We start from the raw sequence: 21134 nt of genomic DNA on the forward strand, positions 1-21134 counted from the left end.
TGATTTCCAGCTCCATTTCCGACCTGCAGACAAGAATATACGCGCTGATGCCTTGTCCAGGTCTTTCATGCCCATGGAGCAGGAGGAGGAGACTACCCAACCCATCATCTGTCCTAGCAAAATCATTCCGGTGGCCCCTGTCACCCTGGCCCAGATACCGCCCGGGAAGACCTATGTCTCTGAGACTGACAGGCAAAAAGTGTTACACTGGGGCCATGCCTCGAAAACAGCCGGTCATGCTGGCCAGAAGAGAACATGGAGCACGATTGTACGTCACTACTGGTGGCCATCTCTTCGCACGGACGTCGCTGCTTTTGTCTCTGCCTGCTCCTCTTGTGCCAGGAACAAGACACCCAAACACCTGCCATATGGCCGTCTTCTGCCTCTGCCGATACCCTCAGTTCCGTGGCAACACATAGCGATGGACTTTATTACGGACTTGCCATTGTCCTCCGGACACACAGTCATATGGGTCGTGGTGGATCGTTTCTCTAAAATGGCACATTTCGTCCCTATGACTGGACTGCCCTCTGCTCAGGAACTCGTGGACGCCTATATACATCACATTTTCCGCCTGCATGGCTTTCCATCACACATCGTATCCGACAGAGGAACTCAGTTCACCTCCCGCTTCTGGAGGGCGCTCTGCAAACATCTGGGAGTGACTCTGGACTTTTCTTCTGCTTACTATCCTCAGTCTAATGGCCAAGTGGAGAGGGTCAATCAAATCTTGACCTCCTTCTTGCGTCACTATGTCAACGCCCATCACGACGACTGGTCCACGCTTCTTCCTTGGGCTGAATTCTCCCATAACCACCACATCAGTGAGTCGTCCTTCAGCTCTCCCTTCCATGTCGTTTACGGACTTCAGCCCTCCGTCCTATTGCCTGTATCCCCTTCTTCAGATGTCCCTGCTGCTGATGCTGTAGCCCGTGACTTTGCAACCATTTGGGACTCTGTCAAGGCATCCCTTGGGCGTGCTTCCCTACGGATGAAGAGACACGCAGACAAGAGACGTCTGGACCCTCCGTGTTTCTCTCCTGGAGATCTAGTCTGGCTTGCTTCCAAGTACGTCCGATTGAAGATACCATCCTACAAGCTGGGTCCTCGCTACATCGGGCCGTTTAAAGTCCTCAACAAGATCAATGAGGTCTCCTACAAGCTACAGCTCCCGGCCACGATGAGGATACCCAATTCCTTCCACGTCTCCCTGCTCAAGCCGGTTGTCCTTGGTCCCTTCTCCGCTGCTGCCAGTTCGGCTCCTCCTCCTATTGCCGATGACGACATCTATGCGGTAAGGGATATCGTGGCCATGAAGACCGTACGGGGTCGACAGTTCTTCCTGGTGGACTGGGCAGGGTATGGTCCTGAGGATAGATCCTGGGAGCCCCGGGAGAATGTGGGTACTCCGCTGATCCGTGCCTTCCTGTCCCGGTTGCGGGGAGGGGGGCGTGGGGGGGGTACTGTCACGCTCCCCGGGTCCCCTGCGCTGTCCCCCGGCTCACCTGTCACGCGTCCCGGCTCCCCTGCCTCGCTTCCCGGTTCCTTGGTCCGGTCACCGCCGCTCCCCGCTCTTCAGCATCCATTGCCAGCCCGTCCCCGGCGTCCTGGTCCCCGCTCCCGGCGCCCGTCGGCTTCTCAGCCCCAGCCCAGCCCTGCTGCTTCCTCCTCGCAGCTTCCTGCCCTGGCTTCTGGCACTCGGGCCGCGCGCATGCGCATTAGGGCGCGCGCGCGGTCATTGACCCTTTCTTAAAGGGCCAGCGTCCATTAACAGGAAATGATGCAAACAGGTACAGGGTATAAAGGGGTTTAATGTCCAAGGGGGCGGGGCCTGATCTTCGTGTTTCCTAAGCTAGGAGTCAGGTCTCCTGGTGTCTGTATGATATACTCACCTATCTCTCTTGTAGAGCCGTGCCTGCCTCGCCATCCGGTCCTGCCGAATCCCAAACCCCGAACGCTGTCCATCTGCCATCCTGACAGTCCGTACCATCTCGGATCCCTGCGGTGACCCGTCATCTCGCTCCGAAGGTTCCGGACCCCGCCTGAAATCTTCTCGGCTTCCGAACCTGAGCTACGTCACCCGGACTACCCACAGTGACTCCGTGGTCCCAGGGACTTCTCCGTTAAACTCGTATGCACGGACTGTTCTGCTGCCTATAGTGCTCCAGCTACCGGACCCCTTACCACCATCTAGGAGTTCGGCCCAGTGGATCCACCTCCTGGGTCTGCCCGTCCACCTGGCCCTGACACCATCTGTGAAAAACACTGTAAAGACACAGATGGGAAAAACATACACACCGATGATACATTAATCCAAAATACTGATGACATCAGTATTATATTTTTACGTACATGTTTAAACACAAATGTGTGACTGAGGCCTTAGAGCAACAAAGTTGGTTTGACCTATACTCTAATAGGCTTGTGAGAAAGTCCTCAGACTGCACCACCATAGTACTAGTGTCGCGGGCGGAGGAGGGGATGCTGCGCTCTCCCACTGCTCGGGTCCGGCCGCTGCTGCTGCGGCTGCTGCTGCTCGGTGGTGGCTCGAGCGGTGGGCCAGATCCCGGGGACTCGAGCAGCGTTCCTCGCCCGTGAGTGAAAAGGGGGGTTGATAGATTGTGGGGATTTTAGATATTGTCCGTGACGCCACCCACGGTTGTGGTGATATTGGTGACACCACCGCTGCTCTGGACGGGGATCCCGGGAGCGGTGACAGGGAGCAGCTTTGTTGTTAGTTCTCCCCTCCGTGGGTAGGGGGTTGGTTGTCCCGGGGCCCGGTGATAGGGGTAGGGATGGATGGCCGGCGGGTTACAGGGTCTGGTGAGGTGCAGGGTCACGGGGGCAGCGCTGTGCCGCATGGCATGGTGGTACTCACTCAGCCAATGATGAGGACACAGTTCTCGGTAAAACAGACGGCTGGATGGATGGGTCCCACAGACGGCTGCGGTGTTGTTTCTCCCGGCAGGTTGATGGTGACTGCCTTTCCCTGCACCTATGTACGGTAGATGGTTCCAATGGGTTCCCACCGGTAACCCACTCCCCAGCTTGGATATGGGCCGGAGGAGCCCCTTTTGCCCGCAGGCTCTGGCCCTGGGAAACGGTTGCCTTGGCAGTGGCGGTGTCTCCCTCTCTTGGTTGGACTGTTGCCTTCTGTCGGGACTTGGCTGCTGGGAAACCCAGGAGGTTCCCTTCACTAACGAATTCGGCAAATTCACGGCGACTCCTAGCCTTGCCGGGGTCCGTAAGCCCCTGCCAGATGGTGCTGACTTCTCTTTGTGTACTGGTCCGGTACCGCCGGGCCACCGCCCGTCCTCGGTCCTTACGGTAGACTCCGATAGGCCACTCCTGCAGACGGTCACCACCGTCTGCCAACCTTGCTGTACCGCCCGGGCCACACCCCCGGACGCTGTCAGTTAGTTGCTCCACTACTACTTTCCTTCCTTCCACTCTCACTTCCCTCACTAAACTGAACTCTTTTCCCGCCTCCAGGACTGTGAACTCCTCGATGGGCGGGGCCAACCGCCTGGCACACCCCCTGGTGTGGACATCAGCCCCTGGAGGAAGGCAACAAGGGTTTTGTGTCTGACTTCAGTGTGCCTGACCGGGAGTGTGGGGTGTGGTGGTGTTGTTCTCTGTGGCCCCTGGCTTGTCCAGGGCGCCACACTAGAAGATCCACCAGAGGACACAGGCTCTGATACCCTTTAAGACCAGTAAAAATGAGATCCATTTAGAGATGACTTTGGATACAATCACTTGTTATGAGATCTTCTAATGGGTAAGAGAAAAATTTATAAATATCTTATCAATCCTGTTCATGTGTCCTGTATGTGGAAAGATATAAAAAAAATTCCATGAAAAGAAAAGTGAATGTGCACATTCTGTATACCATACTTATGTCCAGCTCCATAAACAAAAATTGTGTAATATTATCACCATCCCAAAAACTATCTGAGAATGCCCCGAATAAGTCTAACAATGCCATTAAAATGTGGTTTTGCTAAGCAATGTCCCTTTTGACCAAGTTAAGAGATCTGATGGCAACACCAGTAAGTGAATGTAAAACGCGCGTCGGGTGACTGTGCCTAGAAAGAGAGATCTCTTGTGGAGATAGTCTGGATTTACCTTCTCTTTATTTACATCTTACTAGTGACAATTATTGCAACTATTTGATTTCTATCTTATTGTCAAGTCAATTATTAAATATCCAACCAAATATTTCACCTTCTCTACTGGGCCATTTTCCATTTTTTCCCTTTCATTTTCCCTTCCCCTTCTTCCAAGAGCCATAACTTTTTTTTATCTTTCTGTGGGAATAGCCATGGGAGAGGTTTTTTTTTTGTCGTGTGACTCGTACTTTTGAATGACACCATCCATTCTATCATGTGATGTCCTGGAAAGCAGAAAGAAAACTCCAAGTGTGGTAAAATGGCAAAACAAATTGCAATTCTGCACTTGTTTTTTGGTGGGTTTTATTTACAGTGTTGAATTTACAGTAAAAATGATATGGCAATATGATTTATCAGGTCAGTACAATTACGGTGATACCAGAAAAAGCATAGTTAATTTTTTTTACAAATTTGAAAAAAGATTTTGCTAGTGTCGACATTTTCTGAGAGCTGTAATGTTTTTAATTTTTGGTTGATGGAGCAATGCTTGTTTAATCCTCCCTGATTCCATTTTTGGGGTAGATGTGATATTTTGATCACTTATTTCATTTTCTTTTTTTTTTTGCGCTGTGTGTCAGCCAAAACGCTGCAATTCTGATGCTTTGATATTTTTTTTTTCTTTTTAGAACAGTGTGTCGCTGGGATACATGTTGTATATGTCGTTGTCACAGTTTGACAGCGGCATTTAACAAGTTTGGCAGACATGGGTGGAGTTGAGCTGTTAGGGCTGCTTCTCACTTGCGAGTTTCTCGCAGTAGAGCAATGCGAGAAAATCTCGCATTGGAATCGGACACATGTTAGTGAATGATTCAGCTCTCATCTGCGATTTTTTTCTCAGTCCAAATCGGACTGAGAAAAAAATCGCAGCATGCTGCTTTTTTGCGAGTTTCTACTGCGAGTCTCTCCAATGCAAGTCTATGGGAGCGTGTAAAAAATCGGATGCCACGGGACGGCACTCACACCATCCTAGTGACATCTGATTTTCTAAATACATTTCTCGAATGTTTCCTAAAACACTGGAAACGAGCGATGTCTCACAATGTCTGTCAATCACTATTCTCTGTCAGTCGGTCTCTGCCTCTCGGTCTCTATTCTCCCTCTGTCGGTCCGTCACTATCTCTGTCCCTCTCTCACAGTCTGTCGGTCATTTCCCCCTCCTCTCTCATACTCACCGTTCCCCGATCCGCGGCGCTGCACGGCATTCACACTGCTGCAGCAGCTTTCACTATTTTGAAAAAGCCGGCCGCTCATTAAACAATCTCGTATTCCCTGCTTTACCCACCCACAGGCGCCTATGATTGGTTGCAGTGAGACACGTCTCCACGCTGAGTGACAGGTGTCTCACTGCACCCAATCACAGCAGCCGGTGGGCGGGTCTATACTGTGCAGTGAAATAAATAAATAATTTAAAAAAATGGCGTGCGGTCCCCCCCAATTTTAATACCAGCCAGATAAAGCCATACGGCTGAAGGCTGGTATTCTCAGGATGGGGAGCTCCACATTATGGGGAGCCCCCCAGCCTAACAATATCAGTCAGCAGCCACCCAGAATTGCCGCATACATTATATGCGACAGTTCTGGGACTGTACCCGGCTCTTCCCGATTTACCCTGGTGCGTTGGCAAATCGGGGTAATAAGGAGTTAATGGCAGCCCATAGCTGCCACTAAATCCTAGATTAATCATGTCAGGCGTCTATGAGACACCTTCCATGATTAATCTGTAAGTTACAGTAAATAAACACACACACACATGAAAAAATAATTTATTAGAAATAAAAAACACAAACAAATTCCCTCATTACCAATTTAATAAGCCCCAAAAAGCCCTCCATGTCCGCCGTTATCCACGGACCTCCAGCGTCGTTTCCAGCTTTGCTGCATGGAGGTGACCGGAGCTGCAGCAGACACCGCCGCTCCTGTCACCTCCACGCAGCAACTGAGGTGAGTAGCGTGATCTGTTGAGGTGTCACTGAGGTTAATCGCGGCCACCGCTGGATCCAGTGGCGGCCACCGGGTAACCTCAGTGACAGCTCAGCTGGTCGCGCTACTCACCTCAGTTGCTGTGTGGAGCTGTCAGGAGCGGCGGTGTCTGCTGCAGCTCCGGTCACCTCCATGGAGCAAAGCTGGAAGCGACGCTAGAGGTCCGTGGATTACGGCGGACATGGAGGGCTTTTTGGGGCTTATTAAATTGGTAATGAGGGAATTTGTTTGTCTTTTTTATTTCTAATAAATGATTTTTTCATGTGTGTGTGTGTTTATTTACTGTAACTTACAGATTAATCATGGAGGGTGTCTCATAGACGCCTGACATGATTAATCTAGGATTTAGTGGCAGCTATGGGCTGCCATTAACTCCTTATTACCCCGATTTGCCAACGCACCAGGGTAAATCGGGAAGAGCCGGGTACAGTCCCAGAACTGTCGCATATAATGTATGCGGCAATTCTGGGCGGCTGCTGACTGATATTGTTAGGCTGGGGGGCTCCCCATAATGTGGGGCTCCCTATCCTGAGAATACCAGCCTTCAGCCGTATGGCTTTATCTGGCTGGTATTTAAATTGGGGGGGACCGCACGCCATTTTTTTAAATTATTTATTTATTTCACTGCACAGAATAGACACGCCCACCGGCTGCTGTGATTGGTTGCAGTGAGACACCTGTCACTCAGCGTGGAGGCGTGTCTCACTGCAACCAATCATAGGCGCCTGTGGGCGGGGAAAGCAGGGAATACGAGATTGTTTAATGAGCGACTGGCTTTTTCAAAATAGTAAAAGCCGCCGGAGCAGTGTGAATGTCGTGCAGCGCGGCGCCGGGGATCGGTGAGTATATGAGAGAGGGCTGCTAACTTCAGTCACTCAGGAGTTTAGCGGTCACCGGTGAGCCCTTCACAGGTGACCGCTAATCAGGACGCGGCACAGACAGAGCCGCAGCATGACAATGAAGTCGGGTGAAGTTCACCCGAGTTCATTCTGATTGTGCGGCTCTGTCTGTGTCTGCTGTCATCTGCCATTCAGCTCTGCTACATGGCTGTCTGTGTCTGCTGTCAGCGGCCATGTAGCAGCGCTGAATGGCAGATGACATAGTAAAAAATACGCATTACACACGCATTACACACGCTAGTAAAATCATTAATTTATTCAGAAAAAGCATCGCACTTGCGTTGCACTCGGACCTAACGTGAACTAAAATCAGCCGTGTTTTTTTCAGCACAGTCGGACTGATTTTACTCGCATAGATGTGTTTCCACCCTTAGAGGCAGATGATGGATGAATAATACCGTTGCTCAGCCCGCATCAAAGTCGGTAAAAGAATATTATACCTTCTTTATGTAGGTAGCCTATATTCCAACATTTCCATTCATCTGGATTTTCTTTTGAGACTTCCAATTGTGTCTCTGACTCACAAACAGTATATCACAAAAATGAGTACATCCCTCACATTTTTGCAAATATTTTATTATATCCTTTCATGGGACAACACTGAAGATATGACACTTTGATACAGTACAGCTTGTATAACAGTGTAAATTTGGTGTGCTCTTTAAATAACTCAACACCAAGCCATTAATGTCTAAGCCTCTGGCGACAAATTTGAGTACACCCCATAAGTGAAAATGGCAAATTGTGACCAAAGTGGCATTGCCTTAAGTCTCTTGGTTATGGAATTTACTAGAGCTTCACAGGAGCCACTGGAATCTTCTTCCACTTTTCCATGACGACATCACGGAGCTGGTGGATAATAGAGACCTTGCGTTCCTGCACTTTCCGTTTGAGGATGCCCCAAAGATGCTCAATAGGGATTAGATCTGGAGACATGCTTGGAATTCAGCACCTTTACCCTCAGTTTCTTTAACAAGGCAGTGGTCATCTTAAAGGCATATTTGGGATCGTTATCATGTTGGAATACTGCCCTGCGGCCCAGTTTACGAAAGGAGGGTTCCATGCTATGCTTTAGTATGTCACATTACATTTTGGCATGGTTCCCTCAATGAACTGTGCTTCCCAGAGCCGGCAGTACTCATGCAGCCCCAAACCTTGATACACCCACCACCATGTTTGACTGTAGGCAAAACACACTTGTATTTGTACTCCTCACCTGGTTGCTGCCACACACTCTTGATACTATCTGAATCAAATAAATGTATCTTGATCTAATCAGACCTCAGGACATGGTTCCAGTAATCTATGTCATTAGTTAGCATGTCTTCAGCAAACTGTTTGTGGGCTTTCTTGTGCATCATCTTTAGAAGAGGCTTCCTTCTGAGATGACAGCCATGCAGACCAATTTGATGCAGTGTGTGGTGTATAGTCTGTGCTCTGACAAGCTGACTGTACACCCCCACCTCTTTAAGCTCTGCAGCAGTGCTAGCAGCACTCATAAATCTATTTTGAAAAGGCAACCTCTGGATATGATGTTGAGCACGTGCACTCAACTTTTTTGGTTGATCATGGTGAGGCCTGTTCTGAGTGGAGCCTGTCTTGCAAAACTACTGTATTGTCTTGGCCACTGTGCTGTAGCTCAGTTTTAGTGTGTTGGCAATCTTCTTATAGTCCAGGGCATCTTTATGTAGAGCAGCAATTCTTTTTTTCAGATTCTCAGATAATTTTTGCCATGAGGAGCCATGTTGAACTTTCAGTGACACTGGCTCCCCATTCACACCTAACACCTTGTAATCCTAATGCGTCACATGACATGGGAGGGAAAATGTCTAATTGGGCACAATTTGGCCATTTTCACTTAGGGATGTGCTCACTTTTGTTGCCTGTAGTTTAGGATTAAAGGTTATGTGTTGAGTTATTTAGGGGTTGCACCAAATTTACCCTGTTATACAAGCTATCTACTTTACATTGTATCAAACAGTTATATCTTCAGTGTTGTCCCATGGAAAGATATGATAAAATATTTACAAAAATATGAGAAGTGTACTCACTTTTGTGATATACTGTGTATAGTTTTATCATTGCAATGTCATGTTTTTTTAAATTGATTAATAAAACCATGCACTTATCTCATTATTAGTCTTGCACTTTTCCCATCTTTTTTTTTCTTCATTGATTTTCATGGAAGTTAAATACTTCATTAGGCCATTTCTTTGATACATGATACAGATAAAGAAAGGGTACTAGGAATCGGGGGCGTAATGATCATGGTCACAGAGGTCACAACCACGACCTGGCCCTGGGTGGAGGGGGCCCGCAGACCCTGGTGCCTACTTCAGCTGGACACTGGACACACGAGGATGCAGATATGTTGAAATGCATTGCGGCGCAGAGATCCATCGGGTCCCTGATCAGCAATACAGGTTGCCTGACAATCAAAGACAGGCTGCTGATGATGGTGTGCCAGGCATTGGCATTGCATGACAGTAACATCATACGTCGCCGTAGCAGGCACGTCAATGTCAGCTGCTGGCTACTGCACTAGCCACAGAGGAGGATGCCACAGGATGTTGAATTGGGGAAGGTGAGTAGAATTTTTTATTTTGGGTGTTTTTTATGCAATAGAGGCAGAATAGCAAAGATTTGATTTAGATGGGGGGATATATACCAGGATGGGGAACATATTTATCAGGTAGGAGCCCATGATGCGACATATATACCAGGATGGGGGTCATATATATCAGGAAGGGGCCCAGGAATGGGGAGGAGACATAGTTCCCAGGATGTGGCACAAGATGGGGGAGGAGACATTTTTACCAGGAAGTGGCCCATGATGCAACATATATACCAAGATGGAGGACATATACACGAGGATGGGGCCCATGATGGGGTCTAGAAAGGATGGGGGATATTATCCTTTAATGAAAGGGGATGGGAGGGGTGGGGAACACATGTTTTAATAAGATTTGATTTGGGGAGGGGGGTCGGTAGAATTTTTAGGAATCATTACTTCTAGTGGTCCCAAAGGAAGCCTAGTTCTACACTGCTTTCCGATAAGGGAAGTTACACTTTGATTACATAAGGAAATCATTTTTTTCCTTGGACCGACCCCTCAGATTAATAGCGACAATGCAAGTCTCTCGGTATGTGAAAAAGAATGGACCACACTTGGATCACATCAGAGTGCAGTCTGATTTTTACAGGCTGATAGAATGGAGAAACTTTTTGTTTTTTTCTCTCCAAACTATGCCATACTCTGGTCAAACTCTGTCTGATCAGAATAGCCAGACCATTTTTTTTGTTTGTGGTGAAATAGATCATGTGAAACTACACTTAGGCTATGTGCGGACTTTGCGCCGAGGTAGTTGCAGTTCAAAAAGCATCCTCTGGCAGAAAGGACAATGCTTTTGGCTTTAAAAATGCATGTAAAACGCAAAGAAAGTAGCCTATTCGCACCTTGCGGTTTTCATGAGTTTTTAGTGCTTTTCCGGTGCTTTTAGAAATGCTGCAGTTTTGTATTAAATTGAATGGATGGAAAACGCAGCCAGAATGGCAAAAACAATTGACATGTTGCTTCTTTAAACGCTGAGTTTTTGCCCAAATTTATGCAAATTAAACGCAGCATTTTGAACAGCAAAGTGCGCACAAGAAAGCTCAATGTCCCATTAACTTTGCTTGAAAAGCATAACGCAAGCATTTTTGTATGAAAACGCTGCAGTTGAAAAAGCAGTGGAAAAGCAGGTAAGAAAGCAAAGTGCGCACATAGCCTAAGGCTATGTCCGCACTTTGCTTTTTATCTCCTTCTTACCTGCTTTTTTGCTGCTTTTTCAACTGCAGCGTTTAATGCCAAAATGGATGTTCTGCTTTTCAAGCAAAGTCTATGGGAATTTGGGTTTCTTGTCCGCACTATGCAGTTCAAACTGCTGCCTTTTGTGGCAGAAATTTGGGCAAAAACTCTGCTTTGCAGTTCAAAACCCAAATGGCAAAAACAATTGAGATGTTGCTTCTTTGAAAAGCTGAGTTTTTACCCAAATTTCTGCCACAAAAAGGCAGCATTTTGAACTGCATAGTGCGGTCTAGAATCCCAAATTCCCATAGACTTTGCTTGAAAAGCAGAACACATCCATTTTGGCATTAAACGCTGCAGTTGAAAAAGCAGCAAAAAAGCAGGTAAAAAGCAAAGTGCGGACATAGCCTTAGACTATATTCATATGCAAAGTTTTTTTATACATAAAAATCATATCATTTTACAGTAGCCTCAAAATGAGTGAGGTTTCTAAAATCTTATTCAGATGTTGCGCTTTTGTATTTTTTCATTTTTTTTTAAACTGCAGAATGTCAACTCTTTCAGCATTTTTGCTACTTTTTTACTCATTTAGTTACACACATAAAAGCCGCATCTAAACACATTCAAAAACTGCTCAAAAAAAAAAAATCAAAAGCATGAATAAAGTACGTAGTGTTTTTCATACCAACATTTTGCGTTTCTCATGCAGAAATAAAATGCTGCCAAAAAGCACTGTGTGAACATACCTTTATGGATTTGTTATGCATATTATTCTAGATTATGTCATTTTAACAAACTGTGTAGCTATGGATAACTATTCCCATGTTCCTTTTACATTAAATTGCATTACATTTTTCTTTAGGCTGAGGGAAATATACCAAGGACCAACTATTGTATATCACTAACTTTGACATTTTTGTTCTTCTAAAAACAGGAGTACAAATAGGAAGAAAAAGCCCCTCCAAACAGAAAAAAAAGACTTGGAGAAAGGTAGATTTGTGACTGGAATATGTAATTCTGTGCCCAGCAAACACCACTTAACCATTATGTATCATCTCTTTAGTAAGATAATGACTTACCATTTGGTCCAAATTTTTAAAGTCACAAAGCTTTCTTTGGCTTGGTGGTTTAGGGAGCGGTATCTCTACAGGCGGTAATTCCAATTCCTCCCGAATTTCCTCTTCAATTTGTTCCTCCATCTGGATAAGCATTGGGGCACTCATACCAAAGCGAGATGCTCGTCGAGCCACTTCTAGCAGGCACAGAATGAAATTTTTCTCATTCTTCCGTAGAACTAAATCTTCTGTCTCAAACATCAGGACATCTGTAAAGGTTACAATTGTTTTAAACTATGGATTATAATATACAATGCTTACCAATGGAAAATGTGTATTCATCTCAGAATTATAAATTATGACTTATTTTTAGTGCTGGGTGGATGGTAACTATTCGTGTTCGGATTACTCGTAATGAATCCCAAAGTACTATTTCGGTATCCGTCATGAATAAAGAACATAATGCAAGTCAATGGGGATCCATACAATCAACATGCAATGCTGAAATCTGACTGGGTTTCCATGATGACCATTTGTTTCCATGCTCACATTTGCACTCAGGGCAGATTTTATATTGAGAGCCTTTTGTAAATATCTAGTCACTATAGACAAACACTACACACCATAGGCACCACCATGTTTTTCTGCATTAATTACAGTATAAGACAGTATAAGTATAATCTATATATATAATTGCCTTATTCTGTCTGTCTGTCTGTCTGTCTTGCTCCAAAATTGTGTCCTTACAGTCACAACCGTCGGATTGGCCGCTGGGCTTGGCCTGGCCCCGCCCCCCACACGGATTGGCCGCTGGGCTCGGACTGGCCCCGCCCCCGCATGGATTGGCCGTTTGGCAAGGCCACGCCCCGCACGCGGTGCCGCCAGGCCACGCCCCTCACGCTGTGCCGCTAGGCCACACCCCTCACGCGATACCGCTATGCCACGCCCCTCACGCGGTGTTGCTAGGCTACGCCCCCATGCGGTACCACTGGGCCACGCCCCCTCACACTATGCCGCTAGGCCACGCCCCTCACGCGGTGCCACTAGGCCAAGCCCCCTCACGCGGTGCCGCTAGGCCACGCCCTCATGCGGTGCTGCTAGGCCACGCCCCTGCACACTATGTCGCTAGGCCACGCCCCTCACACTATGCAGCTAGGCCATGCCCTCACACGCTGCCGCTAGGCCACGCCCCCTCATACTATGTCGCTACGCCACGCCCTCACACTGTGCCATTAGGCCACGCCCCTGACACTATGCCGATAGGCCACGCCCCTCACACTATGGCGCTAGGTCACGCCCCCTCACACTATCCCACTAGGCCACGCCCCCTCACTATGCCGCTAGGCCACGCCCTCTCACACTATGACGCTAGGCCACGCCCCTCACACTATGCCGCTAGGCCACGCCCCTCACACTATGCCGCTAGGCCACGCCCCTCACACCATGGCGCTAGGCCACTCCCCTCACACTATGGCGCTAGGCCACGCCCCTCACACTGACGCTAGGCCACGCCCCCTCACACTATGGCGCTACGTCACGCCCCCTCACACTATGGCACTAGGCCACGCCCCCACTATGCCACTAGGCCACGCCCCCACTATGCCGCTAGGCCACACCCCCACTATGTCGCTAGGCCACACCCCCACACTGTGCCGCTAGACCACGCCCCCCGCACACGTTGGGCACCTGTACACCTCCCCCCAGGACAACTCCTCCCATTATACTCCTATTATACTCCTCTCTGAGGGGTTTGCAGTATGGGGGATGGAGCACGATGGGGGGTGAAGAATGGGGGATGCAGCACGATGGGGGGTGCAGCATGGGGGGTGGACCATGATGGGGGGTGCCCAGAATGGGGGGATGAAACACGATGGGGGGTTCGCAGGATGGGGGATGGAGCCCCTCACACTATGGCGCTAGGCCACGCACCCTCACTATGCTGCTAGGCCATGCCCCCACAATATGCCGCTAGGCCACGCCCCCTCACACTATGCCGCTAGGCCACGCCCTCATACTATGAAGCTAGGCCACGCCCCCTCACACTATGCAGCTAGGCCATGCCCCCTCACACTATGCAGCTAGGCCATGCCCCCTCACACTATGCAGCTAGGCCCCGCATGCTGCCGCTAGGCCACGCCCCCTCATACTATGTCGCTAGGCCACGCCCCCTCACAACGTGTCGCTAGGCCACGCCCCCTGACACTATACCGCTAGGCCACGCCCCTCACACTATGCCACTAGGCCACGCCCCCTCACACTATCCCGCTAGGCTACGCCCCATCACTATGCCGCTAGGCCATGCCCCTCACACTATGCAGCTAGGCCACACCCCCTTATGATCCCGCTAGGCCACGCCCCTCACACTATGACGCTAGGCCACGTCCCTCACACTATGTCGCTAGGTCACGCCCCCTCACACTATGGCGCTAGGCCACACCCCCTCACTATTGTGCTAGGCCACGCCCCCTCACACTATGGCGCTAGGCCACGCCCCTCACACTATGGTGCTAGGCCACGCCCCCTCACTATTGTGCTAGGCCACGCCCCCTCACACTATGGCGCTAGGCCACACCCCTCACACTATGGCGCTAGGCCACGCCCCTCACACTATGTTGCTAGGCCACGCCCCCACTATGCCGCCAGGCCACGCCCCCAATATACCGCTAGGCCATGCCACCCGCACTGTGCCGCTAGGCCACGCCCCCCGCACACGTTGGGCACCTGTACACCTCCCCCCAGGACAACTCCCATTATACTCCTCCTATTATACTCCTCTCTGAGGGGTTTGCAGCATGGGGGATGGAGCACGATGGGGGGTGAAGAATGGATGATGCAGCACGAAGGGGGTGCAGCATGGGGGGTGGACCATGATGGGGGGTGCCCTGAATGGGGGATGAAACCCGATGGGGGGTTCGCAGCATGGGGGATGGAGCACGATGGGGGGTGCAGCATGGGGGATGGAGCACGATGGGGGGTGCCCAGAATTGGAGGTTGAAATATGATGGGGGGTGCGCAGCATGGGGGATGGAGCACGATGGGTGGTGCAGCATGGGGGGATGGAGCATGATGGGGGGTGCCCAGAATGGGGGGGATGAAACACGATGGGGGGTGCCCAGAATGGGGGGATGAAACACGATGGGGGGGTGCGCAGCATGGGGGATGGCGCACGATGGGGGTGTGCAGCATGGGGGATGGAGCATGATGGGGGTGCACACCTCCCCCCAAAACACACACACACCACCACACACGCACCGCACAACACACCACACACACTGGGAACCACAAACACCCCCTACACAGACACCCACACACACAGACAACGCCGCACATACACAACACACAAACACCGCGGCACACACAAATATACGCACATACCGCGCAACACACACACATTGCACAAAATATACCTCCCCCAAAACACACACCCACGCACCCCACACCCACATAAACCGCACAACACACACAGCACCACACACCCACACGCACATAAACTGCGCAACACACACAGCACCACACACAGACAACACTGCAGACACACAGCGCTCCACAAACAACGCAACACACACAACAAAACACACAAACAACACCGCTCTCACCCCCCCGCCCAGACAACCCCCAGAACATTTACAGCGCCCTACACAAACACTTGGCAACTACACACAACAACATCTATATATATAACAAAAATCATACATTAACTACACAATAAATTCTAGAATACCCGATGCGTTAGAATCGGGCCACCTTCTAGTATACAGTATATACAGTATACAGTATAAGTATGTTTATAGGACAGGTAAATGATCCCATTTTTATATAGCTTTCCTACTTTGCTTTGATTATTCTGATCCTAAAGTGAACCTGCCATCATGTTTTTATACCGCAAACTAATGGCATCTATGTTAAGGTACTGTATTGCCAATTACTTCCATACCTGTATTTTAGTAATCTGGGTATACTTTTAAAGAAATTTATTGTTGAATTGATTTGCAAATATAGTGAGCAGGAGCTGCACTTACAGCTCTGTTGTCTCTCTTCCCTATTCCCTGTTCTGGGGAATGATGCACTAGATCTTGGGTGTCAGAGTCAAGTCACTGAAATAAGATTGACCTGTCAATCACCAACTGGTGCAGCAGTGGACACTGAACAGGGGAGAGAGGCAGCGGAGCTATAAGTTCAATGCTCACCCATTGCACTTGCGGCTCATTGGCATAACAATTTAACCATACATTTATCTACACACGGTGAGTATTTGGTGAGTTTTTACCTCAGTATTTGTAGGGCCATGTGCACATGTTGAGTATTTGGTGAGTTTGTTTAACCTTAGTATTTGTAAAGCCACATGCACAAGCTGAGTATTTTGGTGAGGTTTTTTTTTACCTCAGTATTTGTAAGGCCACGTGTACACATTGAGTATTTGGTGAGTTTTTACCTCAGTATTTGATTTGTAAGGCCACGTGCACATGTTGAGTATTTGGTGAGTTTTTACCTCAGTATTTGTAGGGCCATGTGCACATGTTGAGTATTTGGTGAGTTTTTTTCACCTCAGTATTTGTAAGGCCATGTGCACACATTGAGTATTTGGTGAGTTGGAACAAACAGAGGAAAAGTATAATAGACACACGGACATCACTTCTGTATTTTTTACCCACTCCTGGTTTTGGCTTACAAATACTGAGGTAAAAAACTCACCAAATACTCAACATGTGTGTCTAAAATGTAAACCCATATTTCTAAAAAAAAAAAAAAAAAAAAAAACAACAAAAAAACCAAACAGTATTGATGTAGTTTTTGCATCAGTTGAGCACTTTTCCATAGATGGCATTAGTTTTGTGGTATTATAACCTGATGACAGGTTCCCTTTAAGAAGAGGTGTTACTTGTCATTATAATTCTGATAATAATGAGCCTCCTGAAAACTTTTCTTAACGGTACAGGAGGAATGACTAAAAAATAAAGCCTCAATGTTCATTGTCAAAATTACAAGATTACGAATTTATTTTTAATCAGCATGGTGCCAAACTTTTAGAAAAAAAAATAAAAATACATGTAATACAAAAATCTGATTTAAACACTAGATAATCTTCTGGCTGCATATTTCCTTTAATCCTGCCCAAATACACTTGGGGCATGTGGCAGGCAAAGAGAGCAACAAATCTTTGGCAGAATATAAAGGAGTTGTCCATCTTCAATTAGATGGCACAGGAGATAGCGGTATGTGCAGGGGCTGATTCCGACGCCATCTTAGTGAAGAGCTCCTGAAATAATTCCAGATGCTACTGCGCACACCAGACATAAATGACGGAGGGAGAAAGGCATAATAATGCAATACTCGACCTACAGAGTCTCATCCCGATGTACATACCACTCAAACAATCAGTGCATTTCTGGAACTTTGATTACACATTTTTCTGCAATCAAACGTTCTATCTCTCAGCTAACGGTATGATTGGATTCAGTCTCCTAGCTCCAGTATGGTACTGGGTTTACTTTATACATGAAAATTCTGCTGGCTAGTTCCCTTTAAAAATATTTTACTCACTGCCCAGGTTACCAGCCAGCAATGCAGTCCAACACCAAGGTTTCTTAGGCAAGGATCATAGCGCTTGCAAGCTGTTTGCTGTAGAGTTTGTAAGTGCTGCTCAGAAACTTGCCAGATCACTTGATCCAACCAACTTCACTGCATCTGTGCTCCTCTGATGCTGCAGAGGCAAAGTTGTCTCTTGTAGCACAATTCGGGAGCACACAAATTGGACCAGCAGCTCAATCAATTCACATGCCCAATACTGTCAATATTCACGAGCACTCAGCCTCTCAGCAAGCTGGCAGCTTGGAAGCAAGGTAGCAGTGTGCTCCTGAAGGTTGTCTCAAAAAACTCCATTAAATCATTAACTTTTGACAAATTCCAATATATCAGCGCACCATTTTCAATTAAGGGTATGTGCGCACACTGCAGTTTTGTTTCTCCAGTGAAAAACGCACCTCTGGCTGAAAAAAACGCATCAAAATCGCATGTGTTTTTGCCGCGTTGTGGTGTGTTTTTGCCCATGCGTTTTTTTAACATTGTCAATGGCAAAACACAGGGAAAAATGCAGAAAATAACTGAGATGCTGCTTCTTTTTTCTGCAGCCAAAACTGCAGGCAAAGAAGAAGCAACATGCACACAGCTTGGGGAAGGTCATATCATGTTTTTCCAAAAATAAGACACTGTCTTATATTTTTTTTGCCCCCCAAAAAAGCACTAGGGCTTATTTTTGGAGGAGGTCTTATTCTTGGAGAAAGATGGTTGGTAGGTAAGTTTATCCCTCAAAAAAGCAGACCCTCTACTTCCCAGGAGACTCATAATTACCAGACCCGGACGTCTGTGTGGCTCCCAGGTCCTCCCTGTGATCTCCGGTGGGTACTGCACACCGTCCTCCCCTGCTTCTGGCTGACACACTCACACACAGCAGATCACTGACACACTCACACACAGCAGATTGCAGAACACACACACACACATTCATCACATCCAGCGTGAAAGAATGCTTCCGGCCACAGGGAATGATGGGAGGAAGTCATATGTGTCCCGCAGGTCCTGTAAGCAAGCATTGCGGCAGGTCCTTGCGCTCCACTGCACTGTCGGCGAGAAGAAATCGGTGTCGCTGGATGTAGTGAGTGTGTGTGCGACCCGATGTGTGTGTGATCCGATGTTTGTGTGTGCGATCTGATTATGTCTGCGATCTGATTGTGTTTGCGATCTGATTGTGTGTGCGATCTGATTGTGTGTGCGATCTGATTGTGTGTGAAATCCGATGTTTGTGTATGTGATCCGATGTTTGTGTGTGAGATCGGATTGTGTGTGTGTGAGATTGGATTGTGTGTGTGTGAGATTGGATGTGTGTGGGGGTGCGATCCACTGCAGGGTCTACTGCTCAGGGTCTGGTGAGTGTAATTGTGGGGTGCCCGCTGTCTATAATGAAGTGTGCTGCAGTATCTTTAACTTTTTTAGCTGCACGGACACTTCATTATTGATCTGCGACTAGGACTTATTTTCGGGGGAGGGCTTATATTTAAGCCTTGCTCTGAAAACGCTGAAAATCCCTGCTAGGGCTTAGTTTTGGGGGAGGGCTTATTTTTGGAAAAACACGCTACATGCAGTTTAGGACCACAAACTGCACCCAAAACAGCACCAACAAAAGTAGCAAAAACGCAGCAAAAAAAAAAAAGCAGCATGCGCACAAGGCCTAAGGAGAGTTTATTTATTTATTTTTTCTCATGATGTAAAATATTTATGTAATAAACACCATCCGTTTTCGATAGCACATTTATTCACCAAAACGACAGGCTAACTTTGGAAATACTTCATACATGCAAATGGTTTTGGCTCCCTATAACATGTGACCCATAATATATTTTTAATTGACATTTGTGGATTTGGGAGGAGTTGATTAACATGATTTTAATGAATCATTAGTATCATGTTATCAGCCAATCCATGCTGCATAGCACCTCTGGTAGAAACTGAAGAAGGTATAGAATTAACTTTAACCTGTCCAGACCCAGCTCATACATTTGTTGGATTGTTTAAGAGTGGTATAGAAATTTATGAAGCCTGATATGTGAAAATTATAGCTGATATGGGTCATCAAACTGACTTGTACCATCTGCTCAATCAGTGACAAGTGTGCCTGGCTATGGCTATCCATTAGGATAAAATCTGATCTCACCTTTTCACCACTATATTGACATTTTCTCCTACAAAACCCATAATAATTATTTTATTAAACTATGTCTATCTAAACAAAGAAGCCTTTATTTTTTTTTACATTAGCATTTCTTACCTTTAATGACCATCTCCTTCCTACACCATTGGATAAAGTTGGAAACATTATCCCTTGCCAAAAATGTCCCAGACTGGGCTGATGCATTGAATGTTACTCCATATTTTGGTAGCCAAAGTTTATTGGATAAGTCAGGATATTCTTTAGAAAATCCACCTGCTGTCTCAGTCACATTGTTGGCATGATAACAAAGTAAAGTTCCAGTTTCCAAGACTTCAATAAAGTTCTCCACTGTTATATCCAAATTGTATAGTTCCTTCAACCACTCAGCCAAGTCTTCCTTCATGGCATACAGGTACTGTTCACTGGATTTATATGGTCGGATGCTACGCACACTGCCCCCTTGATGAGTTGACATTTTGAAGGTATTGATCTAAGACACTTTTGCAGTACGAATGGACTCACATACACAGTAGGTCAAAAAATTACCTAAGCACCATCTTATCCAAAAGAGGATTCAAGGTCAGATCCTAACAGAAATTTTTTGTCATATCTGAAACACAAAAACAGTTCTTGTAAAAAGTTATACATTGGACAATCTTCACGTGTACTACAAGTCAAATAAAATCGATGTACCAATTGCTAACAAGTTCCATACTGTTGTGTAAAAAGGATATCATTCTTGTCCTAAAGATCTGTTCAGACTTTCATGTTCATGGGAGCCAAGACAAGTATGATTAAGGATGAACAAACCCGAACAGTAAAGTTAGGGGTTCGTATTGGACACCTAGTATCCAGGGCTCGGACCAGAACACAGATTTTTTTAAAAAAAAAAGTCTGTCTGAATTCAGTGTTTGGGTACTGTTCATATTTTCATAAAGTTTTATTTCACGTGGAAGTTGCCTGTCACAACTGATATAAACCCCAAAAGTATTACCCCGATTGCCACCGCACCAGGGCAATCGGGAAGAGCCTGGCAAAGCACTAGAATTCTGGGGAAGCTTTGGGCTACTATATTCAGGCTGCTAGGGGGCTAAATAATCATGGTTCTCCCCCTCTAATAATATCAGCCCCCAGATGTCTGCTTTATCTTGGCTGGATATCAAAAATAGGGAGGAGCCAATGCTTTTTTTAAATTAGCTATTATCTCTAGTTATGATATTTCCATTATGTAATATGCGTTTTAATGAATGTCAGGTTTTTTTTTATCTGTTTACAAGAGAAAAAAATGTAGATTACTTAATTCTGGCCTTCAACAAAAAAAAGAAAGTTTGATAGAATAGAGTCCAAAGCATACCCCCCATACACATTATACATATTAGACTAATATAGACTGAGCCGACTGATATTGATGGGTTTGGTTGACATTCTAATGTGTATAAGTGCCCCAAACAGATGATTGTCGGGAAAGTTAAGGATCCGGCAAATTTGATTTCAGATTGCTGATCCTTTTCTTTTCCTGGAGATAAGCTGCCACCAGAC

The 21134-nt window shown here is 46.9% G+C and overlaps 1 protein-coding gene across 1 annotated transcript in view; it reads right to left on the bottom strand.

The window, feature by feature from the left end:
* GAS2L2 (growth arrest specific 2 like 2) overlaps nucleotides 1-20070 on the bottom strand; it is a 72443-nt gene extending 52373 nt beyond the window's left edge. Inside the window, exons 1-2 of the mRNA XM_075334184.1 lie at nucleotides 19713-20070; nucleotides 11915-12159 (exon numbers count right to left, since the gene is read on the bottom strand). Of these exons, the coding sequence (XP_075190299.1) occupies nucleotides 11915-12159; nucleotides 19713-20070 (603 nt within the window). The remainder of the gene's footprint in view (nucleotides 1-11914; nucleotides 12160-19712) is intronic.
* Nucleotides 20071-21134: the final 1064 nt, after the last annotated feature.

The sequence above is a fragment of the Anomaloglossus baeobatrachus genome, chromosome 2 (genome assembly GCF_048569485.1).
Source record: "Anomaloglossus baeobatrachus isolate aAnoBae1 chromosome 2, aAnoBae1.hap1, whole genome shotgun sequence".
NCBI lineage: Eukaryota > Metazoa > Chordata > Amphibia > Anura > Aromobatidae > Anomaloglossus > Anomaloglossus baeobatrachus.